This window comes from Nematostella vectensis, chromosome 12 (assembly GCF_932526225.1).
Source record: "Nematostella vectensis chromosome 12, jaNemVect1.1, whole genome shotgun sequence".
NCBI lineage: Eukaryota > Metazoa > Cnidaria > Anthozoa > Actiniaria > Edwardsiidae > Nematostella > Nematostella vectensis.
In genome coordinates, this window is record NC_064045.1 from 3,520,758 (window position 1) to 3,546,668 (window position 25,911).

Consider the following 25,911-nt stretch of genomic DNA (forward strand, 5'->3'; position numbering starts at 1 on the left):
GGGGTATTTTTTCGAATTTCCCGACGGGCATCCCTATCACTTTTACCATGAAGAACCCCCCTTCCCGACGAGAATCCCTATCACTTTTACCCTGAAGAACCCCCTTCCCGACGAGCATCCCTATCACTTTTACCCTGAAGAACCCCCTTCCCGACGAGCATCCCTATCACTTTTACCGTGAAGAACCGCCCTTCCCGACGAGCATCCCTATCAATTTTACCCTGAAGACCCCCCCTTCCCGACGAGCGTCCCTATCACTTTGACCCTGAAGAACCCCCCTTCCCGACGAGCATCCCTATCACTTTGACACTGAAGACCCCCCCCCCCCCCCGGAGGAAGGATTCTCCCAGAACCATAAAAAATATTGTGGTAGGCAGTTCTGTTAGTTATCGTTACTTCCTTTCTACTGTAGAGTGGGGGTGCAGTCCAACTCACAAAACGATGTCTGTAAAGTGCAAAACGTTAAGGCGAGGCGCTTATTCGGGAGAGGCGCTTATTGGGGGAAGGCGCTTATTCGGGGGAGGCGCTTATTCGGGGAAGGCGCTTATTCGGGGGAGGCGCTTATTTGGGAGAGGCGCTTATTCGAGCAATTACGGTTCTTGGAAATGGGATATAAAGCCTCTAAAACACCATCCTCAGTTTCGGCATTGTGCTTTGTGGCTAGCGAGGTGTGAGATCAGAAAGACGGCTCTGAATCTTCAGGCATGCTTAGCTGTGAGCGGTATAGCCTTCCATGGGTATGCGCAGCGCAAGTTGCCGTGCTTTACTCCCACCGGTCGAATAATCATTATCGCTGACGTCATTACGCCTCAACCTACAGCACGCCAAGCGCTTAAGGTGGACACGAAAGTGGTTGCTATGGAGACTGTAGATGATAGGGTTTATCATTGAGTTGAGTGAAACCAAGGCAACAGTTGCGGGGTAAGCTATCTCGCCACGGATAGATCCGGGCGCGTAGGCGAAGATCACAAAAATGGTGATTTCAGGGAACCAGCAGCATGCGTAGATGAAGGTAACGATGAGTACCATGCGAGTGGCACGCTTGCGTTTGATCCTTTGTCTCTCCTGGTCCCCGATCTGCACAACCACTTGCTTGAACCAGAGAATGTAGATGACCCTCGAGTACAATACTGTCATGATAGCTAGTGGAATTACCCCCAAGACGAAAAAGCACAACATGCTGTACGTCTTGAAAACGCTCGGCGACCAAACCATGTTGCAGAACTGTAGTGTTGGGTCATAGCGCTTGTAGAGAAAACCAGGGATGCAATTCCAAATGATTGAAAACAACCAACAGGCGCCATTGACGAGTTTTAGATTACGAGTCACAAAACTCGCGCCATAGCTATGCGGATCCGCCACGGCGAAGTACCTCTCCACGGAAATAGCGAGTAGGAAGACCGACGACGCGTATCCACCCATCCAAGCGAGAGTCTCGCCGGTAAGCACAGCACACAGGACGTCCCCAGTTGTGCCAGTCGGGTGTGTGAAGAGCCCGCGAAATATGAACGTAGGGCTGAAGAACACGAGAAGAAATAAGTCCGAGATTGCGAGACTTACTAGGATGACGTTCATTGGCGTTCGCATGGAATTGACCAATAGGACAACAGCACAAACCATGACGTTGCCTGTTACTCCTATTATGGTAATAGCCGAGAAGATCACCTTTAGAGCAATGTCTGTGTCTGTGAACATGGCCGAGGGGAGTCTGTGGGCTTCCTGTGGAAATTAAGGGTTTAGTTAAATGTATCACGAAAAGCGTTGGCCTTCCATAATCCTTTATTGCTTTGCTTCATATCATGGAGATATATTACGAGAAACCGTGCTTGCTAATTGGGGGGGGGGACTATTTTATCGAAATGGTCCCACTAAAGCCAGCTCGATTCAGTTCCAAAACAGTATAAACTTTGATCCTTTTGGTAGAGTGGTTCATTAGAAAATAGAGAATTAATCAAACAAAGTTAAAATGGGATACTTTATAAGCATTTGTGGAAACATCGTAGTCTTCGCTGACGTTTTGGGAGTCGGAGCAAAAAAACAACCAGAGTTATTCTACAGCTTGTGTGTAATAGGCGCAGCTTATACAAATTCTCTATCGAGGCACTGTTAATCGAAGAGTTCGACGGTTCTACTGTAACGTGGTCTTCATGACCAAAGATTGGCGATCATTCGTTCTTGTAGCGAGTTTTATCAACTATGTCATGTTGTTATGTTTGAAATGGAGGCCTTATGGGAAAGCATATAACCAGGAAGGGGATTCATAAATAATTTTGCGTAAAATGTGAAAATATGAATGCTTGCTGGTCCATTTTTTTGTAAATTCGCACCCTCATATAAAACCTTCTATTTACGGGCCTGATGTTTAAATACTTTTAAACCCTGTTTATTTAGTCAAAAATATGAGAGCTTTGTCCTTTTTATTTGACGATTTATAAACATGGTAAAGGTAGCCTTGACAACTCCAAACGTGATGATACAGTAAAAGAAACAGAAAAAAATAGTTGTGCCATGAGACTGTGCAAATTCATTGGTATACAAAAAATAGTGTGTCATTTGATACAGAGGTAAATAAAGGTCGCTTTTAACTATGCGCAAGGGATGCGTTCTTTCTGAAACCTGGTTTGCCGAGCTCAGCACGTCAGACTATACTTAAAAGCTACACAGGAAGGTCTAACACTGCGTATGTGGCCAGGGGCCCGCATGTTGGTAATAGCGGGCAAGGCGGCGTCTTCAAAGGACTGCAAGCTTGGCTGCTCAACAACTTGAGATGGTAGTAGGTTCCATGTTCTGATAGTTCTTGGGAAAAGGAGTAGTTAAAGGCCAGAAAAGAAGCTTGAGGTTGAACAAACATGCACTGATTTTTCTTAGTAGGACGAGAGTTTGGTTTCACGCAGGAAGGGAAGTCTATATTCACAAGGTTATTTCGGTTTTTATAGAAGAGTGACACTTGAGCGAGAAGACTCTATTCTCTAGGGTAGCCCAGTTTAAGTTTGAGACCATGGATAGTGGAAACAACACCCTGCTAAACCCCTGTAAATGGCGCAATTGTAACGCAAGATGCACGTAACTAGGCTTTTACAGGGAGAGGGGGTGGGGGGGGGGGATGCACAGTCCCTGTAACAGATAACGAATGAAAAGCTCAAGGTGAAGATTTTGTAAGTGGGTAAGTTGCATGTCAATTTAAAAGCTTTTTTCCATGCTCTTAGTGTTAGGCGCAGGTGTTCCACAAACACTCCCTTTGACTGAAAAAAGTAGAGTTTTTTTTCCTATTTGAATTTGCTAAATCTTGAGCCTTTCGCGTATTAGATGTATGCTTGTAAAACCCCCTTGGAAAATACTAGCTTCGCGCCTGTTTATGTTAAAAAAGCGTCTAACATTTCGCATAAAACTGTATCTCGGGGAAGGAAAACGTCAAAATCTGACATGATGAAAGAAGTTAGACAAAACTATACAAACCTTGTTGCTTTGTCCTTCTTGTGAAAGATTTGCGTAACTGTGTTTGTTGAAGTGCAGAAGTGCACCTTCTCGCACTCGCTAGTTTTCTCCCTTTAAAATCACATTATCTCAACTTTTACATCCCCCTATACAAGCCGGCGAAACAATATTGCTTCTATGACATCTATGCGTTTGAGCAGACTGCTATAATCGGTCCAAAATCTGCGTATTCAAGACAAGATGTTTCCTATCTCATAGACAAGATTTCGAAGATTTCCCTTCGAGAAATCCTCGCGTTCGGGTTTGTTTAAACAGCCGTCCACGTACTCTCAAAAGTGCCACGCGGTGTGCCAAATGCTGATTCAATTCATTCCAAGTCCTGTAAAGAGCTGACGAGCGGAAGGAAATTCAATAATAGTGATAACCGCATCGTGTCAGAGCCTATCAATAAGGAAATTGGAAATGACAGTTTTGAGGTACTTGTCTGCGATTTATTTTTTTCTAATTCGCGTCTATGATTTTAAAAATTATGTTTAAACCCGTTACTACCAAACGCAAATAAATAAAAACCTGTCTTTTTATCAAAGCGCTATTCGGGTAAAATGGAATGACAAAATGTGCTCAATATTGTAGTAGTTAATTTTCAAATAATAATGAAAGATTCTAATGTTTATTTGTTTAATGAAGTTCTGTAATTATGTAATATGTTACGATTCTTGTCTAATACCCCTTTCCATAGTCGCCGATATTTGATTTTCTGATTAGATTTGGATAGGGACAAATATTTCCAAGTTGTGAAATAAGGCGATTTTAGTAAAAGAATACCGCAGGAATTTGTATTCTAGCGTTGGTCAAGCATTAGTGTTGTTGAAGTACAAGCCATAAGTGCAGAAATTTTAATCTTCAAAGCCTTTTAATTTTTTTTTAAAGCATTATGGTTGTTGAAGTAAGCTAAAAGTGCAGAATTTTATAATTTTCAAAGCCTTTTAATGGTGGGGGTATCTTTAACTCTTTTAAAGGCTGGCTTCGAGGTTTCGTTATAGCCGCACTCGATCGCAGCTAGTTCGACCCTCCGATCGCAAAGAGGTTTTCAAATGACCGCACACAATCGCACTCGATCGCAGCTATTTGTGGTTTCCACACATCTATTTCAATAAACGTTGTCAGTGCAAATGGCGAATGGAAATTGGCAAATGGCAGTTCTAAGGCCAATCACTGATAATGGGTATAATTGTTTGTAAGAATAAAGATGATAAGTAATATAATCGCAGAAATTTTCCACATTTTCCATTTAGTAGAAGAGTAGAAAGCTGACGAGTTCCATGGTATTTTTTGATCAAAAACTGCCTTTGACAATCGCCATTTGCATTGCCGTTTGCACTGACAACGTTATTTGAAATAGGTGTATGTTCGCGGTTATTTCAGAGCCTTCGGCCTTTTTTTTTCCTCAGCTGCTTCACTGTGGTTTTTAATATTCTGAAAACTCAAACTCTTTTGTCTGCGATTCCCGCTTCTGACTTCCGCCAACTAAGTTTAGAAATTTGTAACTGAACAAGTTATGTTTCGCTGCGTACAGTTTCAAACAAATTGTCGTTTCCCTCCTCTTTGTTACTTTGTCTCACTATTTCGATCACAATTTCCATCTACTAGGTATCTATTTTTTTTGTAAATAAAGAAAACTTTCGTTTTAGGAAAATCCAGTCTGAACGTATTCTTTTTAATGATTCCGATGAAATATATGTTTTGTTCTGAGATGTTGAATTCTCCAATCACTTGTATGTGTACTTTTGTATGTGTACTGATTTTGAGTGTTCTTCCAACCGCGTCTTAACAAAGACATGAAATTTATTTCAATCTATTTAGTCGGCCAACAAATAGATTAGAATGAGTAAAATTTCACTGACAGATGCAAGCAGTTTGGGACGACAGAGCAAAAAAATGGGGCATGAAATTTTCCAATTCTCAACATATAAGCCCAAGATTCCGCATACAAGGAGTTCCTCTGACCAAAAGCTTAATTCCAAATTTTAAAGAAATTTAGAGGATATGAAATTTAGATATTAGAAAGCAAAGTTGGCTTTATTTCTTTCTTATTTAGATCAGAGCCCGACTTCTCTAAAAACAAGGAGAATTCATACTTTGAACATTTAAAAAATTGCACTTCAAGCCTCAATCTCGAAGACGAATCAATAAGAAAAAAAAAACACTTTTTGATATGTTGGTTAACATAACTTAAGAAACCTCTAAGCAAATATTCAAACTTATCGAAGTTATCCAGACTTTATTTTGGGAAAACTTGCCATTTTTTTTGCTCTGTCGTTTGGGACAGACATTTGTCACTATAGCAAATGCCATTGCTACACGCCACTGGCTTTTGGGAACGTTCTTATAAGTACAGCAAAGCTTCTTGAACTATTCATGGAACGAAAGTCTGATTTGACCAATTACAAGCATTCACGTGTATTAGAAGTAACATGTGATTATCACGTGCCTCTTTCTCTTCCAGATGACAGTATTCGGCACCAGTCTCATAACGGTTGCAGTCTTTCACGTGATTTGTCACGTGGGCGGACAAACCTCTACTTATTCCCTAGTCACTAGCACGAGCTCTCAGCATGGACAAGGAACTGTAACATCTACTTCTCCCCTAATCCAGCCAACAACAACTAAAGCCACTGTAAATAGTGTTGCCATGACAACCACAACGCTGCCTGTCTACGTGGCTAGTACACACAGCGTCAGTGCAACGCCAAATTTGAGTAAGTGTAATGCTTCCCGAGGCCACACAGCATGTCCTTATACATACATCCCCTTTTTTTGAGGGGGGGGGGGGGGGATTGGGGGTCGCATGGGCGTCCTTATACATACATCCCCCTTTTTTTGAGGGGTGGGGGGGGGAATTGGTGGTCGCATGGGCGTTTGAGGGGGAGTGGGTCAGGAGTGGCAGCTGGCATGGGGAAGGATGCTGCAGTACACCTGGAGCAAATTTTCTTTTAGCACTACTGCAAGAAACTTGAATTCTTCGTTCTTTCGCGGGAAATGTTAAACAAAATATCTCGATACGGGGATGTGTTCAATAACACACTTCGCGCCTGGGGTCTTCTTTTGTTCCTTTTCCAAATATTTCCGCGATACATTCCCCCGAGGGCAGCGGAGTGATCCCTAAATTTGGGGGGCGGAGCGGGGATGTGGGATGGGGTGGAAGGGGGGGGGGTGGATAGAAGGGGGGGATGGTGGATAGAGGGGGAGGGGTGGATAGAAGGGAGGGGATGGTGTATAGAAGGGGGGAGGGATGGTGGATAGAAGGGGGGGATGGTGGATAGAAGGGAAGGGGGGATGGTGGATAGAAGGGGGGGGATGGTGGATAGAAGGGGGGGTGGAAGGGATGGTGGATAGAGGGGGGGGGGTGGATAGAGGGGGGGAAGGGATGGTGAATAGAGGGGGGGGGGGAAGGGATGGTGGATAGAGGGAGGGTGGAAGGGATGGTGGATAGAGGGGGGGGGAAGGGATGGTGGATAGAGGGGGGGGGGAAGGGATGGTGGATAGAGGGAGGGTGGAAGGGATGGTGGATAGAGGGGGGGGGGAAGGGATGGTGGATAGAGGGGAGGGGGTGGAAGGGATGGTGGATAGAGGGGGGGGGGGTGGATAGAGGGGGGGAAGGGATGGTGAATAGAGGGGGGGGAAGGGATGGTGGATAGAGGGAGGGTGGAAGGGATGGTGGATAGAGGGGGGGGGGAAGGGATGGTGAATAGAGGGGGGGGGGAAGGGATGGTGGATAGAGGGAGGGTGGAAGGGATGGTGGATAGAGGGGGGGGGGGAAGGGATGGTGGATAGAGGGGGGGGGGGGTGGAAGGGATGGTGGATAGAGGGAGGGTGGAAGGGATGGTGGATAGAGGGGGGGGGGGAAGGGATGGTGAATAGAGGGGGGGGGAAGGGATGGTGGATAGAGGGAGGGTGGAAGGGATGGTGGATAGAGGGGGGGGGGAAGGGATGGTGGATAGAGGGGGGGGGGGGTGGAAGGGATGGTGGATAGAAAGGGGGGAAGGGCGCCCGCCACCCCTGTCCACAGTCCAACACCTAAACACCAAGTGACGTCCCTTCTAGCGTCTGCTACATGGACGAATATCGGCAAATGCGAGGTTGAATGTGAAGGAATTGGCGGAACTATCAGTCAGTCACGTGTTTGTCTGGTCAGTGCGACCATCACAGTGAACAACACTATGTGTGATGGCGAGAACTCTACAAGAACTGTCGGCTGTGAGATAGGGTGCCCATCAACAGCAGGTAAATAATTACTATGTAGGGTTATTACATGTTACTCACATTATCATATATGGTTATTACATGTGTTATGACGGGAACTTTTCAAAAACTCTCCTAAGAGACAGAGTGCCATCAACAACAGGTTAAACAATTACCAGTCATTACATGTCACTCTCATTCCATATACATCTATTGTAAAATATGTTGTCAGTGCAAATGGCCAATGCCAATTGTCAAATGGAAGTTCTGCTATCAAAAAATACGATTGAATTCGTCAAATTTATACGGACTGTAAGAAAATGTGGATAATTTATGCGATTATTCTACTTATCGTCTTTATTCTGAAATAATAATAATATCCATAAGCAGTGATTGGTCTTAGAACTGCCATTTGCCAATTGCCATTCGCCATTTGCACTGACATATGGTATATCATACTTACTTAACCATATATGGTAATTATATACCACGTGTATTACCATATTAGGTCAAGCCATTCTTATTACCATTTATGTTAATGCCACATGTGCAGTACCCGAGCCCTTTTAGCTGTCATAACCATCTAACAGCGGCTACATCCGAAGAAACAGAGCATGTTACGAATCACAGAATTCAATGACTTATTCTAGCTAAATTGGTTTAGTTGCAGTAGAAGGAGTACTTTGGTTGTGTGGGATGGCCTCTTTGCTTGTCAACTCCATGGTAGGTGGTCAAGAATCGTTCACTTTCCTTATTTCTTCTTTTATATATTTTATTGCGAACCACTACCTAGCAATAGTAAGAAGTAGGTAGGGGGGAAGTTGTCATCTCAGTAGAGACGGCAATTCTTACAGACCACAGGACACCAAAGCAGAAACCCGGGTAAGAACGCCTGGGACGATTTTTAAAACAACAGTTATATGCTGTTAAAACAACGGTTATATGCTGTGTTCACACGAAAACCATGTTTATTTAAACAATGTTTTTCTTTGCCTGATAACTTGCCAAGTTTCTCATTGTGTTGAATTTTTACTAGCTAAATGATCACTTAGTAACATGTACAGCATAGTCTATTTAGTTTTCTTGGTTCTGTCCAATCTTGGGAGATTGAGATTTAAACCAGTTTAATCAAACCACCTTTTAAACTGGTTTAAGTGCTGGTGCAAATGCAGCCTAGTCCCAGGCTATCTAACCCAGGTTTGGTTAGATTTGTGACGTTACCGTAAACCATCTCCCCGGGGCTTAGCTCGTCCCAGGCCATACGGTTCATCTCTGTGCACAGAAAACCCTGTTAGAATGCCAGGCGCTTAATTCTAATTATAAGAATTATATTATTATAAGATTTAATTCTAATTATCTGCTGGTTTTCTCAAGGTATTTTTGTGATCTAAAGATTCCTGTGAAGATCTGAAGTCTGAGTACCTGGAGCCATGTAGAGTCAAACTTAGCAACAGCTTCCTATCTGACTAGCAACGATTTCTAGCGTACAATCCTCGTCAAATGAACATCCGACTCACTGTACTGGGACTGGAGTAGCCTGCTTAGGGGCCCTAGAAGGGAGGTGGAAGGGTTCTGTGTGCTAGAGATAATATCGGAGCGAGCGGCCGGGGGGGAAGGAACATTCGGTTGTTTTTCTTCTCCGGTTGTATATCGTCAAATTCAGAGGAATACGACGTCCCAAAGATAGAACACAAGCAGCTTTTAGTTATATTTTTATTAAAACATTCTACAACAATTGTTTTATTTGCTAAATATACATTAGTATAAATACTATTTCACAATAAGACAGATAGATAAGTACCATTACACGCGACCTGTAAAATCGTGAACATCAAAAATGTGTGTAGAATGTGTATTGTCTTCTGGTAAATCACAAGCGAGAATTCAGGCGCTGAGACTTACTAAGACATGTTTCTAGTTGACTGTTTGAAAATCTTGCGTATGATTGGTCAAAACAAATATTCCATACATATTTTCTCAGTTCACGGTTTTACTAGTTTGACTGTAACACGCCTTTGCATTTGCGGTGTAACGTGGGTACAATGGGCGATGAGACAGGTCTTCCACCACAATGGCGGACACGCGCTTTTCCTCGCGGCGTAATTACAGGACGTTTTCAAGCGTCATCTGTGAGACACGGTTTTTAGGACTTTAAAATTTGCTCTAGGAATCTGTAATTACCAAATGTACATTTACAGTCATATCATCACTTTTTTTTTCACGTTTTTTTTTTCATGTTCACTGCTTGATTTTATCAGAAGGTTTTCCTATTTATCGTCCAACACTTCTTGTTCTCGAAGAGATCTTCTGGGTTTAATTGCTGGGTTCAGTAATACTATCCTGTTTGAGCACCATGTTTGGTTTCACCACGAGGGGGTTCGGCAATATTTCATTGCCTTATCGTTGACAAGGCTCTACCCATATTAAAACTTCTATGTCTCTGCTAATCCAGTAAAACTACGCGAGCCATGATGGGATGTGACGACGCTATTCGTAAATTTTGCATTCTCTTTTACATTTTCACATCACATTTTATTAAAGCTGAAGGAATTGTACCATAATTATGTGGCGAACTTATGTAATCTTGACAAAGAAATCGCTTTTTTGCCACCAGGATTAAAGAAGGTGAGATACAAAAATAGATTATACTGGAGCAGTAACACATATGGCTAATGGTTTTACTTCAATAGAAAACGGTTTATCCGGGTCTTTTACTTCTTCCGTGTGATCATCCGGAGATTTTACTTCTACTGTATGATCCTCCGGGGACTTTACTTTTTGCTTTTCCAAGCGCGTAACTTCTGTACAAAGACCGCCTCCAGTACTTCTGCACAGCGGTAGTACGGCGTATCCTTGCCGTTGAAGAATCGGCAGTTGTCGAAAATGCGCGTGACATCACTGACAAACTGCTCCAGCGTAGCGTACTTTTTGCTTGTGATCTTGTCTTCGACGGTAGAAAGATCTGAGAGGAAAAGAAAAGTTTGAGCAGGATCGTAGCCGTAGCCGTATTTCGTAGTTGGAAGGATCATTACTGCGACTTTCTGCAAAGTCCCTTCAAAATCCCAAGTGTGAAGTGCATTTTGGCTTACTTTAGTAAAAAGCCTCAAACATTTTTCGTTGGCCTACAACTTTGATGGCTTTTAACCAAGCCATCTCACTGCAATACGTTGACCAATCAGACGCAACAAAACGTGCTATATCAAAATCCAAAACTTGATTGATGACAGTAAAAAGCGGTTTTTAGCAGTTTGGGAATCTTTGGCGAGAAACGGGAAAATATAAAAAATATTCTTTTTCGTTGATGCTTGATGTTGACGATTTTTTCATTTACCCTTGTTGGATACACCTTTGTTAATGTTTTCATGCTATACAAAAAGCAAACTATGTGATGAAATAGCAAGCTAAAAATAAAAACTAAAGCTTCTCTAAATGAGCCGATGGAAATGGATGCTTTCTCCTGCATGATATTCCGCTAGGATGAAAACGTGGCGGCTGAGAGGTACAGATAGCTGAGATAGGCGCCTCGAACCGCCTCGTACCACAGCCTTTTTAGTCCGGCATGACTTCGCTTACCCATGGGCTCTTTGATGACGTCATAATATCCGGGAACGTCCAGGCCACTGACAGGCTCAAGGAAGGGCCACGCCATCTTGTGACTCTATACGACAAAGCACACATAAGTATACACAAACAGCCCAGGCGATTTTTTTAAATGAGCTTAATCGAAAAAATGGCCCAAAATGTAAAAGTTTATACAAAGACAGTTTACGTGAGAATCACTGTTTTATATGTAAAATATTTGAATTTCTAAAGCGATAATTGAGAGATGTTAAAACCTCGTTCCGCAGGAACTATTTCACTTTTCTTGTCCTCAAAAACAAGAGCATTTTTCTCAATTTGGCTTCTAATACTCAAATTGGGAAATAATATAAAGTATTTCTGTGTTTTTAAAAGCTCTAATGAGCCCATAAGCAGCATAACAATGTGCTTATGAAATCTAATAAAATGTATGAAGCAAAATGCTAATGACTTTGTCCCAGGTCTGCCTGTATTGGAACTCAAGCCTTCTCTTGCTCAAATTTCCCTCAGAGTGCAACTTAACGTATCTCGCCAATCAAATCAGTCACCAAAAAGCCATGTCAATTTACCTGTAGTGATCGAAGCATGCGCTTGAGTGAGTCGTGGTCCCTGTTGGTCAGCGGCTGCAGTGCGAGTTTTGATTGGTTCTCCTTGCATCGCGGACACACGTAGGACTCGAGCTGATCAGCCTCGTTCTCAGATATTCCGACGCATGCGCCGTGAAACCAGTCCTGACAGGAGTCGCATCCGACGTAAAACCTGCAACCACAGGGTTCCCGGTTAAAAAAACTTAATTATGTAGGCTTCGACGGTGGATGGGAGGTTTTAGTCATGTCACGCCATGTCACGTCACGGCACAGCATTATAGGCTCGCAGCTAGGGGTGGTGTGGTGCACCATGGGTAGGCTGACCCCCTCTCTCTAACATGACGTCATAAATAAAACATTCTGCATGCCTATATTTCAAAATTGCCTTTAAAAGGTGAAAATCGCAATTTAATTCCACACAAAGAACGAGCTTCTAGGCCGTTAAGTTATTTTTATTATTCTTAGCTGTTCTACACATTCTCGAATTTGCGTATCGAGATTAGCGAAAAGGTGTTCGGTGTACACACAACACAACATTCGTCAGTGATCAAAGTATTTTTTTCTGTTTGCTACAATTATGGACGATTAAAAAAACGTGGTTCTACGCTTTTCACGTTAAAATTACGATGTCAAAACCCGTTATACATAACGTACTATGAACTATCTAAAGCTTTGAATTGTGCTAATAGATCGTGAAAACAAGTGGGATAGATACGCATATACAATTTTTTATTCATATCTTTTTTTATCTGTAAGCGATGTAAAGAAAATCCTGGGAACGAATACAGAAGCCGCTGCCCATGTATTCGCGGGCGCTTTGTTTCTGAATAAACAAAATGGCGGAGAAGACTGAAGCTATTTTGTTTTCTCTTCCTCGTCTTGATATAACATTTAAATACATCTTACCACGATTGTACTACGATGAACTTTACAAATGCCGGCGTGTTTGCAAAAGCTTTAAAGAACTTTGTGATGAGTATTTTAGGACTTTGACAACATTCGACATTAGAAACCTCACTATACGAATTCGTAAGAAATCTGGATCTTGGGCTATACGGGCCCTCACAGCGAGAAATACCAGCTTACATGGACTACTTTTACCTGATATGATGACGATTAAGGGAAGGGGATCAGTTATTAACGACATCGTAAGCAGGAACCCACTGCTCGAAACGGTTGATCTAAGTAGTAATGTTTTCGATAACCGTGAAACTGCGAACAGCGAAGAGTATGATACAATATTAACCAAGCTAGCAGACAATTGCCCACGACTGAAAAACCTAGTCTTGCCTCCTAATGTATTGAGAAAAAATGAACCACTTTGTGCAATTTTCAAGGGATGCCTCGAACTCCGAGTTCTCAACTTGAATTATGCCAAATATCTCTCACTGACAACTAGTGAATTAGCGCTTGAAGTGTTAGCCGAAAATTGCAAGCGTCTACGACAGCTCAAATTAGCTGGATGGAGAGGAATTCCTGCAGAAAAGCTATCAGAGGTATTTCAAGCCAACCCTGGTCTGGAACTCGTTGATCTGTCCGATTCTTGTGTGACAGATTCGCATATCAGTTCTCTTGGGAAGTTTTGTAAAGCGCTCAAGAGTATCAGTTTATCCGAGAACCCAGCTGTCAGCCAAGTTGGTTTTATGAATTTATTTGAGGGCTGTTTTCAGCTTCAGTCACTTGACCTTTCATGGACTGGCATTGATAGCAAAAGCCTCACTCATTTAGCCGTGAATTGTAGAAAACTCACCGAGGTTAGACTTTGGAGTTGTAACTTACTGACTGAAAAAGGCTTGTGTCACTTCTTTAGTTATTGCCCAACATTAAAATCTATAGAATTAACTGATTTGACGAGTGTAAGTGATGAGAGTATTGTCTGTTTGGCAAAGTGCTGCCCAAATATCAAGAACTTATTGTTATATAACTGCGATGGGGTAACCATATTGGGCTTTCAAGAGTTTTTCAAACAAAGTGCACAACTAGAATCAGTTGACATTTCCCACAGACAAATGGATGATGTCCTTGTTTGCTTGGCTGAGAACTGTACAAAGCTAAAAAACCTGACAGTTGATTACGGCAGTCAACAAAGCACACAAGGATTGAAAAACATACTCAAGAAATGCCCAGATCTTCAATCACTTGCGTTGTTGGATTTTGTTTGGGATAACACATGTTTTGAGCCGTTAATAACACAGGGTAAATCAAAGATAAAAGCGCTTAATTTTCAAGTAAGCCATGCATCCTGGCCGATTTCTCTACAGACTTTTAAAGATATTCTGTTGTGTTGCCAAGACCTTAAAAAGATCTCAATCTCTAAAATGGAAAATCTTTGTGATGAATGGATTTCATGGCTGGCTGAGACGTTTCCAAGACTCAAACATGTTGAACTCAAGCAATGCCCTGCTGTGAGTGTCAAATCTGAGGAAATTTTGATCGAGAAATGTCCAGAAGTCTTTGTGGAAATTATACATATGACTTTAAGAAAATAGGTGAAGTATTCACCTCTCAAAGAATATTGTATCAACTGTAGCAATGCTATTTTCAATAGTAAATGTCCTTAATAAGTATGACACATTTTTTCACCTCCCAAGTTTTTTTCACTCCTTTTTACCTTCTAAACTCCTCCTATTATACAGTTTGTTTTATAGTGTATCGATTCTTTTTGTCATATCAAGGTACCTTGTTTTAAAACACTATTCTGATGGTCCATTGACATTTCTTGGTTCCGCCCTCCCCTGATCACTATTGCCCGCTCATTTCTTGGTTTCACCTTGCCTCCCCATCGTTCCTTACTTGGTTTCGTCTTAGACCTCCCCCATCATCAATCTAGTGGACTCTTCCATACTTGGTTTCGTCTTAGCCCCCCCCCCCCCCCCACCCTTTTCTTATTGTCCATTCTTTACTTGGATTTCTCTTAGCCCCTCCTCCCCTCCCACTGGCATCACTTCTATGAGGTCTGTTCCTTACTTGGTTTCGTCGTAGGGCTGTCGGCACAAGCAGTACACCTCTTCCTGCTCCACATCTTGTTGCTCCCGCTTGCAATCCTTGCACGACCAGTGATCCATCGCGGCAGCCTCCTCGGGCGTAATGTTCACACATGCACCATGAAACCAATTAGCGCACAGATCACAACCGACATAGAACCTACAAATAACACAAAGGAGGTCATTGCCTGACATAGACCACAAATACATGTGACGTAAAACATACACAAAACAATAAATGACGTCACAAGCTGATATGGATCACAAAGAAATGTGACGTAAAACATACACAAGACAATAAATGACGTCATAGCTAATATGGGCCACAAAGACATGTGACGTTAGACATAAACAAGACAACAAATGACGTCACAAGCTGGCTGCAGAAAACACGATCGACGTAATCAGATGATATGGACCACATAGCCTGCTTGTAGGCAGTACTCGGTATGGAGAATCCGCTCCATTCGGTGATCACATGTAACGAGGCTCTCTACAACAACTAGGTTTTACGGCGTTTTTACTTCTCCATTTGTAAAATTCAGATTCTCCTGGTATGACGTGCCTGATATGACGTTACCTAAACCCTCACTGGGTTTCCTCCCCAAGCCCTCGGCGATCCACAGACATCCCACACAGAAGGTCGGAGACAAAATGAGAGTATAAACCTTTGAGAACCCAGAGAACGTTAATATTTTCGGCTTCACCCTGGTGTAGAACCCTTCCAAGAGGACACCTTTATATTCAGCTCTGTTTTCAACGTGATTCTTTAAACCAAACAAAAGAACTTTGGGACGTAGCTCGCGCAAATACACAGGTCTCTCACACCGGGGTGAGTCATATTTTTTTTGTTTCGTGAGGTTACCGTACCTGGTGGCATCATAAGGCTTCTTGCAAATACAATAAAGCGTGGTATCCTCGCTCCACTTGGGTCTCTTTTCAACAACAGGTTCCACCTGGTCTCCCTGGCTTTCCTCGTGGCGGCGTTTGCGGGAGGTCTCGTCCCTGGTGGCCTTGGCCTTGCTCGATTTTACCAACTCTGTTGTCAGCTCTTTCTCGAGCAGCAGCCGCTTTTTCATTATCTGAGGAGTGAGGCACAAGGTTGTTTACTACCTTTTTTAGCTAGTGAATGCAAAGCACGAGTCATTGCTCACTGGCTCACTGGCTCGGCGTCGGTATTGCTAGAGACAATGTGTAGTTCCCGAAAATATCCATACCCCCCCTACTATGGGGGTCGGAGGTATGACCCCCCACCCCTCTGGAATTTCCAACTCCCTGGAAAAAAATGAATACAGTAACTGTTAAGGAAAAAGGGCATTTTACCCCCCCTCCCCTCTGGAAATTCCTGGGCGTTTGAACCCCCCCCTGGAATTTCCAATCCCCTCAATGGGGGGGAGGGGGGATTTTCTGGAACTACACAATGATGGTGGTGTTTGTACACCAGTTCGATTCCGACTTATCCTAGTTCGAGTTATTGGGGAGTTCGAGTTATCCGAGTAAAAATGACTGAAAAATAGGTCTCTAGGGAACTTTGAAGCGACTACAGGGAGTTTGAGTTATCTGAGTTTGCATTACCAGGGAGTTTGAGATATCTGGGTTAGAGTTACCAGGGAGTTGTGGTTATCGGTGTTCTACTGTGAGCCTGACCTCTTTTCGGAGTGCTTCCTTTCGTTTGTATAAGAGCCCGTCTAGCCTCATCAGCTTGGCTTTCTCTCTCTTTCGGTTCTCTTCCTCCCGTTTGTGTTCCTTCGCTTTCTCGGTTGACTCGTTCCGTTCAATCTTGTGGAGCATGGAGTCAATGACCTTCCTGCAGATCGCGATTCTGAGAAAAAAAAACATTTAAAATTAATGTCATGAAAGGGTGTCTATCAGCAGACAATTTGTTATCTTAGCAAAATACCAAACGAGAAAGCATCCATCGGCTGATTTAAAAAAAGTAAATGTGAATTTAGGAAATGGAGTTTATAACTTTGTTTTTTAGATTGTCATTTCGAAATTTTATTGCACGTTGAATGAGAAACAGCAACAAATATTTGTCTGACGGGGTCCCTTAAACCATTTTCTGTAAACCGATATTTTAGCAGTGTCTGCTTAGATATTAGCAAAAGCTAAATTAGGCGAAATCTATTTATGTGCCCTGTCAGCAACACACCTTTGATATTGTTTCTATTCAACATTTGAGGATAAATGTGAGAAAATTTCGAAACGACCGCTTCTCGAATTCAATAGAAAGTACCACCGAATCGGCCGATGGATGCTTTCTCCTTAGGTTTTATGGTAGAAATGGACAAAATGGTGACTGACCCTCCTTCCGTTTACTATCTCCACTCCCCTATTCATGCAATACCCACCTACTCAAGTCCTGCCTTGATTCTAGCGACATGAGCTTGCGGTTCATCAGGATTGGCACATTGCCGCCTGTGCTCGTCTTCTTGCCTTTGGACTTGGCACTCTGCTGCTTCGCTTGCTGCTGTTCCTTGGACGAGTGCTTCATTTTGGGTGTGCTGCGGCTGCGCTGAGGTGTTTTGGTGACTGTCTTAGCACCTTGGACTGAGCAATAAGAGTGCGGGAAGTTCAGGCTTGGCCAGATTTGTTGGACATGAGTCCGATAACGTTTTTCGCGTGAAATTTACCGTGGAATTCAACGTAAATTATTATCATTGAATTCCACTTTTCCATTATTGAATTCCACCAAAAAATATCACTTGAGCCTAGCCAAAGGCACGCGTATCAACTGGACTAAACGATTCATACCGAAATACACTTAAGTTTACATATATTAGCAAAATTTGGGTGGTTTAAAGCTGAAAACGGTATGCCTTCGAGCCTCGAACAGAAAAAAAAAAATGAATGGCTTGTGTTTTGGTGGTTGTCGTGAATTTTAGAATTGCGAGGGGAAAAAACGGGATGAATGGTTTGCGTTTTGGGCTACGTTTTCTTAATGAACCTTAAAGAGCTAAGAAAGATAACTAGTTGACTAGTTGACAGAGTTAGCTACAGCATACAGTCCATTTATTCACCTCTTATAGTTGAAGCCTGTGGCGTCATCCCAGGCTGCATCTGAGCCCGCTGATATGGCGTCATGATGACCGGAGGTTTCATGGTCACCTGTGGTCTGCTGACCGCTGTCTGCGGCTGAAGAGTCCGCACCACAACTGGCTGTTGCTTAGGGGCCGTCTGACGTAACGCTGACACGACTTGTGGCGAGGCAAGGGTTGGGCTCGAGATGAGCGACTTGTAGGCTGGGTTGACCATTGCGTGTGTGACAGTGGTGGCGGCGACTTTACGTTGCGTCTTGATGGCATTTTGCACCTTCTTTTGGTTCATTTTGAGGAGGCGCTGTTGTTGCTTCACCTAAAGAGAGATCTGTTACTTTCGTGATTTATGACTGTAATTAAATATATCTGCCTCAAATGTAATCAATCTTGTAGTCTAGCAAGCCCTGAATCTTGCTTTCTATGAGACAAAATAAAAACAAATCTGGTTAAAATACCATGAACATTTCCATGAAAAAGGGGAATGAGGAAAACTCCCAAAAAGCGCATTTCAAGAAAAACGAAATCTTCGGGAAATGACAAACGTTTCCAAATTAACGAATATTTCCAAGAAAAACGATTTCCAAGATTAACGAATATTTCCAAGAAAAACGAATATTTAATGGAAAATGACGTGCCTGTTGCTCTTGTTCCCGCTTCTGCACAGCCGCTGCTCTCATTTCCGCCGCACGTTTCATTGCCTCCTCCTGTAGTTTCTTTTCTTGCTCTAAGGCCTTCTCACGCTCACGGCGTTCCTGGTACTGACGAATCTCCCACAATTCTAGCTTTTCCTGGAAAAAAATAAAGAGGATTAAGAGTTTTGCACGGCACTAAGCACGGCTGCACCAGTTGCGCTGCACTGCAAAGCACAACACTGATTCAAACGTCGAGCTTCTGATGTGACGAATCACATACTATTTTTTCTTTGATTTTGTGCAACAGAAACTCCTCATCAAGTCAACTGTCACTACTTGCAACCTACTAAGCGCAACCTATTAAGTGCGACGCCTGAATCAACGTTGACCCCAATGTATTTTTGTCGATACAAATAAACAATTAGATTCAGCACGACGTGTGAAACGGGCCTAAGCATCCGAGTATAAATGACTGAAAATCAGGACCGAATCGAAGGGAAATCGAAATCAGTTTGAGATAGCCAGGTTTTTAGTACACTAGATTCAATTACCTCCGGGCACCAGGTCTGGAAGACCTTTGGTCCCATGTTGACCGGTTCCATCTCCTCCTCGTCATCGCTGAACTCAGGGTTGAGTGTGATCTTCGGTCTGAGCGTCCGACCACGCTTGCTTGTTGTGGGGGGTGGGGACCGTGGAATTTCGCTTACTGGTTTTCGCAGGGTTCTGATCGTCTTACGGACCAGGAACTCCATTTGAAGGCCGTCCGGAGATACGTAGCGATGGTCTACTATCTCGGTGGTGGTGGTTCCTAAATGAAGTAGACATTGAGTTGAAAAAAATGTTGATGAACCACTCCTTTGTTATTGTTAACAATTGAAAATACAGCGGTTTACATCATATTAACAATCCACAATAGACAGCATTAGTTTGCAAATTTATTTTATTATCGCTTAAATAAGCCGATAGCAATTCTACAGAAAAATCGCGCATTTTCAAACACTGGTATTCTTTTGTAAATACTTGGCTTTTTGTATGTTGGCAAGAAAATTTTAGATTCTCTAACACGGAAAAAACATAACTTTACACATCGGAGCTAATTGTAGTATGGTTTGATAGTGATGGTGCTGGTGCTGGTGCTAATAGTGGTGCTATTGGATCGTGGCGGTCGCACGTTAATCTCCTCCCATTCAAGGCATGCGTAGTGAATCTTCAGGAGTATTCCCTTCCTTCCCATACCCCACCCTTTCCTTTCCACCTCTGTCAAATACATTGCTGTTGGCGTTCGCACGTTAATCTCGTCTCACTGGAGACACGCATAGAGGATCTCCAGGATGATTCCCTCCCTTCCCATACCCTTTCCTTTTCTTACCTTCCCTAGTTGCACCCACCAGTACGCTAATTCAATGCTGTTGGAACGTGGTGGTCGCAGGTCTTCTCCCACGTGAGTTACGGGTGGGGAATGTCCACACCCCCTCCCATTCCCATGAGCACATGGTTTTACTCACCAGTGCTTGTGCTAATAGTCGTGCTGTTGGAACGTGGTGGTCGCACGTTAATTTCATCCCATTTGAGGCACGCGTGGAGGATCCTCAGCTGAAGCCCCGCCCCGGCCAGTGTCTGAAGACTCTGAGTCCTGTATCTCCATGCGACCTTATAGAGGGAATAACTATCAGAGAATATCAAACACCTAGTACGATCCCCAAAGCCGCGACAGTGGCACTGACTTTCCTTCTGAGTCAGAGGATCAGGTCAGGAATGCATGGGATTTTCGAGAGCTATAAAAACCTGAGTTATAAAAACGCTAAGCCTGTCTCTTTTAGCAATAGTCCTGTTTCGCATTCCACTTCCCTAACAGACAAAGGATGCATAAATACTGTCCGAGCATAGGTTTGGGACAAATTTCGAGCACAAACCAACGAGAATGGTCGCGCTCAGTCTATTAGAAACAGTTATGTCAATTCGATCTGTCCAATTTAAATCAAAACAAATGTCATTTAATTCGGTACAAAAGGGACTTGGGTAACAGAAGCGGAGGAAGCAACAGGAACAGTAGAGTAAGCCATGCTAAGGTTAATTCGTGCCATACAAATATGTAACATATAGAAAGCTCTCAGACTGGGTAGTACCATGCTCTGTGATGTTCGCGTAGTGTTCCTACCGAAACATCAGCGTTAGTCTATCTCTGTCAAGGTTCACAGACTTTGTGTCGTTTTAAAATTTCAAGGAACCAGATTGGATAAGTGACTGATGATACCTTAAACGATGGTCTTGGAAACGAGGCTGGCCACGTGATTCCAGTCCCGCGGGATGTATACATGAACTGCTGGACTTCACGCATACCCGCGCGTCGCCCCAGTACCCGTAGGTCTCGCTTGGAGAGGCGGAACACGCTCTTCACGGAATGTCGGTTGCGGCGCCACTTAGCTATGCGATTGTCAAGGAGTTTGCGGGGGTCTCGAACCAGCGGTTCCACCATCGGGTACTTCTCTTGCTTCGGCGGCAACTAAACATGATTATAAAAGTTGATTAAATAGTTGGACAAGTTCTGTGAGCCAGAACAAATAACTTAGCGAGATTTGAAAATATATTAAACTGCTGAAAACGTTTGGTGAGCTCGGTCAAATTACTAAACAAAGGAGAGGATACAGATGTGAGTGTGAAGGGTGAAGGTTGCTGAAGAAGCAAAACACAATTATATAATATAAATTTTGTGCTATATTTTCAAGCACTTTCAACTGTTTCATACATACATATTTTTTACTTTCAGTGATTTTTTTTCAGACAATCCCGAATAAGAGCAAACAAGCAATTAATGTAATCCAAGAAAATACCACTTCAAAGTAAAGTTCAAAATATATTGTTATTTTATCAATTAAACTGCAAAATATATAAATACAAATGTGATTAATGCTTTTCGTGAGGGGGGTTAATTCAATGTGAGATCACAACAATATCAACAAGTAAATTCTCCCCAGTTGATTACTCAAATGGTGATTGCAACAAGAATGAGAAAATTCGAATTGACATGTAGTAAAAATTGTTCTTACCTTGCTTGGAGTACTTGTTGAAGACTGCACCAGCCGTGTCATGGATACAGCTGTTTTGGGCGTGCTAGCCCCCACTGTCTTGGGCGCGACAGCTATGGGCCGCACCCCCTGTTGTTGGGTGAGGCCCAAGCTTGTCTTGATGGACACAGGGACTCTTATACTGGTGCCACCACTAGTCGCCCCAGGCCCCCCCTGTATGGTGCCCTGGACAGTAAATGTCTGGCCCGACGGGGTAACAATCCGAATTAGCTGGGTTTGGCCAGGAACAACCACATTACCGGTGACATTAGTAACCATGTTTCCAGGAATGCTTGCCACCAAGGCGGCGATGTTGCCAACGGGGGTTGCACCACCTGAAGTAGTTATTAGAGGAGTGCTCAGGCGCACTACGTTACCGCCTAACGGCACTTGCGGTCCTGATGGGTTTGGTAGGATGGGTTTGGGGCCTATGGGGACATACTTCGTGGTAGATATAGGCTGCACCTGTCTTGGCTTCAATGCCAATGACGCAGTAACAATCCCTGGGTTCTGCAGCCTTGCAATTTTTATGGATTGTGAAACAGCAGGCTTTGCAGGGGTAGAAGTAAGGGTAGAAGTCTGTTGTGTTAAACAAGAGGGTGGTCTGGGTGTTGTGGGGTTTCCCATGGTATGGGGCACTGACTGCGTTGTCTGTGTAGCAAGGGCAGCTAGAGGAGAAGACTGTGCTGGTACCAGGGAAATGGTCGTCTGCTGTGATGGGTGAGTAGTAGTGGTTGTGGAAGGTGCCTGATAAGTTGTAGAAGCCACCGTTGGTTTTGGAGGAGCAGTAGCTACAATGGATTGTGCCACTTGAGAACAAGAGGCCGCAGAAGGTCCCGCTTGAGAAGACGGGGTCACAGAATGCCCCGTTTGGGTAGATGGGGCCATAGAGGGCGCCACTTGAGTTGAAGAGGCCACAGAAGGCGCAGCTTGGGTAGACGGGGTCACAGAAGGCGTCATTTGAGTAGACGGGGTCACAGAAGGTGCCGCTTGAGTGGAAGAGGCTACAGAAGGCGTTACTTGTGTAGAGGAGGCCACAGAAGGCGTCATTTGAGTAGACGGGGCCACAGAAGGCATCCCTTGAGTGGACGTGGTCACAGAAGTCGCCGCTTGAGTGGAAGAGGCTACAGAAGGCGTTACTTGAGTAGACGAGGTCACAGAAGTCGTCACTTCAGTAGACAGGGTCACAGAAGGTGCCGCTTGAGTGGAAGAGGCTACAGAAGGCGTTACGTGAGTAGAAGAGGCCACAGAACGCGTCACTTGAGTAGAAGAGGCCGCAGAAGGAGCCAGTTGCACACCGCCAGACACTGGCTGTGATGCTTGAGTTGTAGACTGTGCTGGTGGAATAACAGGAGCTACTGGCAGGGCTGCTTGAGAATTGGGGGGTGCAGATTGAGCCACTAGGGGGGAAGACAATGCTGGTTGAGTAATAGGAGCTACGGTTTGTGCTCGAAATGAAGCAGAGGAAGCAACAGCGACAGCTACAGACTGTTCTTGTTTAGTCGCTATTGGCTTCAACCTCACTTCCTCGATTTTCTCGGAATTGTCTTCCAAATTTCTTGGTTTTACCGAATTTCCCAAAACACTTTGTACATCTTCTACTAAAAGCGAGTCTCTAGCACGTTTCCGTTCGCATCTTATCTCCTCAAAGGACTTTTCGAAAAAGTCCGACACATTTCTTTGTAATGAAGTATCCTCATCAATCTCCATAGCTTCTTGTTCTATATCCATCCTTTTGGAGTTCTGTGGTCCATCTTTGTTCTCTTTAGCGAAGACAGTGTTTGAGCTATCTGGACTGATGGCCATAGTTTTGGAAGGACCATTCCTATCAGGTATATGATTAAGAATTGTCTTTGCACCACAATCATTCGAAGAGACCTTCTCGTTAGAGTCCATCAATGGACCCTTAACAGGGAATACTTTGCCAGAATTATCATTAGAGTCAATACACAGTGCGCTTGCAAATTCCCCTTTAGTGTCCTTGCTCATCACATTCCCTTCCTCCAACCCAGTTTCCTGCACTTCTGTGCCATCAATAACCACCCAACCATCGTCTTCTAGAGAGGAAAATCTTTCATGGGACTCCTTCTCTGAAAGCTCAGTGTTAGGAATGCAAGAGACTTCCATCGGAGTGGCAACATGGTCAATCTTTTCAACACTGCTGCCTTTGCAAGGTAGTTCTGATTCCTCAGTCAATGATGAGGTTTTCGATACAAGAGAAACTCCACTTTCTCCTCTCTGTCTTGGAGTAGTCTCCCTAGATGCATCTTGTTCTGTGGTCCCTTCACGATTTTCCTGATCACTCACTGACCCAGCAGGCAACTGATCTTCATCTAGACTTTCTGAACTGTTGGCATTTCCTGGAAGTTTACTCTCTAGGTGTCCTGCGGGGCTTGTACCCTTGATGATATTAGTATCCATCACTTGGGAAGATGTAACTTTGGCATTGCTCTCTTCGACTTTTTCTTTTATTTCGGATTTTCCTTCAAAGCTCTTACCACATACAGAATCTGGCACTGCTTGGGTGATCTCTAAGGCAGGGTTTGTGTCTGACCTTGTAATATTTTCAGATGTACTATTTGTCAAAGGTATGTTAGCATCAGCATTTTGTTTAAGTGGTTCACGGCCAACAGGTTCGGATTGAACAGGTATTTGCAATAAGTTAAAAGTTTTCTTTGCAGATGATTCTTCAGCTGTAATATTGTGGGGTAGCAGAAGCCCAGTTGATGTTTCGTTAGGTAGTTTTGTATTTGTTACCTTAGAGATGGCAAAAGAAGCCTCTGGAACCGCTGGGGTGACAATAGTCGTCACTGGGGACTGTTTATCAACTGGCGTAATTGTTCTTCTGGCAGGTTCTTTTGTTGCCACAGCTGACTGTGTGACAACTGGTGTGACTATAGTCGTACCATGGGGTTGCGTGACCATATTTGCGACAGCTGGTGTGACTATAGTCGTACCATGAGGTTGCGTGACCATATTTGCGACAACTGCTTGTGTGTTAACTGGCATAGTGGCAACTAAGGTAGGTTGTTTTGTGACAGCTACCTCGGTAAAAGTTGTTACTTTTGGCTGTGTGACAACTGGCACTGTAATAGTTGAAGCAGGATGTTGTGTGACAGCAGGTGTTGTGATAGTTGAAGCAGGGTGTTGTGTGACAGCAGGTGTTGTGATAGTTGAAGCAGGATGTTGTGTGACAGCAGGTGTTGTGATAGTTGAAGCAGGGTGTTGTGTGACAGCAGGTGTTGTGATAGTTGAAGCAGGGTGTTGTGTGACAGCAGGTGTTGTGATAGTTGAAGCAGGGTGTTGTGTGACAGCAGGTGTTGTGATAGTTGAAGCAGGGTGTTGTGTGACAACTGCAGTGGACATAGTTGTGATTGGCCGTTGTGTGACTGCCGGTGAGACAGGGTCCCTAGCTACCACAGGCACAGCAGTAGTGACAGTTTGCCGCTCAGCCCGAGGGACATAAGGTGGGAATTTAGTTGTTGGTATTATTTTTTGTGGACAAGATTGCGCAGACACAGTAGGTGTTGGTAAAACTGGTGCTTCTCGCATTAACACTGTGTTTTGTATGGAAATTCCTTGCGTTACTTGAGTTCTTTGCATTAGTGTGCCTTGTGTTACAGCAGTCTGCGTAATGGGTAACCTTTGTGTGACAGACATTCCTTGCATGACAACTCTTCCTGGCGTGACAGGTATCCCTTGAGTGACAGCTGTTCCTTGCGTGACAACTCTCTCTGGTGTTACAGGTATTCCTTGCGTGACCACTGTTCCTTGCAAGGAAACTCTTTCTGGTGTGACCGGCATACCTTTTGTGACCACTGTTCCTTGTGTGACAACTCTTCCTCGCGTAACAGGTATTCCTTGCGTGACAATTCTTCCTGGCGTGACAGGCATTCCTTGCGTGACAACTCTTCCTGGTGTGACAGGCATCCCTTGTGTAACAACTTTTCCTTGTGTGACAACTCTTCCTGGTGTGATAGGCATCCCTTGCGTGACAACTCTTCCTTTTGTGACAGGCATCCCTTGTGTAACCCCTTTTGCAACATTTACCCTTTCTGTTTTCACTATCTTAGCAGCAGCAAGGGCCCTTTTCATATCTTCTTGTTTCTTACGAAGTTCCTTCTTGGTATTAATGCCATCTACAACATGTGTTAGCTTACGCTTTTTGCTCTCAAAGTCATTCTTATCCTTGGTAAGAAAACGCTTCCGTTTCCGGCTCTGCATGTCGCTACACCAGGTCCATCCACCATTGCCAAAGATGCGATATTCTTCACCTTTCTGCTTCCACACAGTGTGTGTAGGAATCCAGGAATAGTTCACTATAGAAGCAAAGCATACTATTTCTAGCT

General features: G+C 43.7%; 3 protein-coding genes across 4 annotated transcripts in view; 1 reads left to right on the forward strand and 2 right to left on the reverse strand.

Annotated features, from left to right (window-relative positions):
- LOC5516914 (galanin receptor type 3) lies at positions 1-3,799 on the reverse strand. Its single transcript, XM_001636914.3, has 2 exons — positions 3,457-3,799; positions 1-1,719 (listed from the first exon to the last, which is right to left on the reverse strand). The coding sequence occupies exon 2, from the start codon at positions 1,693-1,695 to the stop codon at positions 709-711; it is 987 nt and encodes a 328-aa protein (XP_001636964.2). The 5' UTR covers positions 1,696-1,719; positions 3,457-3,799; the 3' UTR covers positions 1-708.
- LOC116620910 lies at positions 3,747-9,412 on the forward strand. The gene is made up of 5 exons (XM_032386878.1): positions 3,747-3,911; positions 5,942-6,194; positions 7,540-7,719; positions 8,342-8,400; positions 9,052-9,412. Exons 2-5 carry the CDS (start codon positions 5,942-5,944, stop codon positions 9,061-9,063), a joined length of 504 nt encoding a protein of 167 aa, XP_032242769.1. The 5' UTR covers positions 3,747-3,911; the 3' UTR covers positions 9,064-9,412.
- Positions 9,377-25,911, reverse strand: part of LOC5516917 (nucleosome-remodeling factor subunit BPTF) — a 23,346-nt gene continuing 6,811 nt past the window's right edge. The window contains exons 5-18 of one of the 2 annotated variants that reach the window (XM_048720253.1): positions 25,329-25,881; positions 21,545-25,292; positions 20,752-21,000; positions 20,003-20,147; positions 19,049-19,305; positions 18,501-18,653; positions 17,848-18,181; positions 17,179-17,377; positions 16,475-16,649; positions 15,698-15,909; positions 14,811-14,987; positions 11,826-12,015; positions 11,251-11,335; positions 9,377-10,639 (exon numbers count right to left, since the gene is read on the reverse strand). In XM_048720253.1, the coding sequence (XP_048576210.1) occupies positions 10,449-10,639; positions 11,251-11,335; positions 11,826-12,015; positions 14,811-14,987; positions 15,698-15,909; positions 16,475-16,649; positions 17,179-17,377; positions 17,848-18,181; positions 18,501-18,653; positions 19,049-19,305; positions 20,003-20,147; positions 20,752-21,000; positions 21,545-25,292; positions 25,329-25,881 (6,668 nt within the window). In that variant the 3' untranslated portion in view covers positions 9,377-10,448. Of the gene's footprint in view, positions 10,640-11,250; positions 11,336-11,825; positions 12,016-14,810; positions 14,988-15,697; positions 15,910-16,474; positions 16,650-17,178; positions 17,378-17,847; positions 18,182-18,500; positions 18,654-19,048; positions 19,306-20,002; positions 20,148-20,751; positions 21,001-21,544; positions 25,882-25,911 lie in introns of both variants that reach the window. The other variant, XM_001636916.3, reaches the window with a different exon arrangement.

What these genes read in the sequence shown, in the direction of transcription:
- LOC5516914 (XM_001636914.3), bottom strand. Translation starts at nt 1,695, where the DNA reads ATGTTCACAGACACAGACATTGCTCTAAAGGTGATCTTCTCGGCTATT.
- LOC116620910 (XM_032386878.1), top strand. Translation starts at nt 5,942, where the DNA reads ATGACAGTATTCGGCACCAGTCTCATAACGGTTGCAGTCTTTCACGTG. An exon ending in CAGTGCAACGCCAAATTTGA is followed by an intron (nt 6,195 to 7,539) that starts GTAAGTGTAATG and finishes CGTCCCTTCTAG; the next exon opens with CGTCTGCTACATGGACGAAT. An exon ending in AGGGTGCCCATCAACAGCAG is followed by an intron (nt 7,720 to 8,341) that starts GTAAATAATTAC and finishes AAATTGGTTTAG; the next exon opens with TTGCAGTAGAAGGAGTACTT.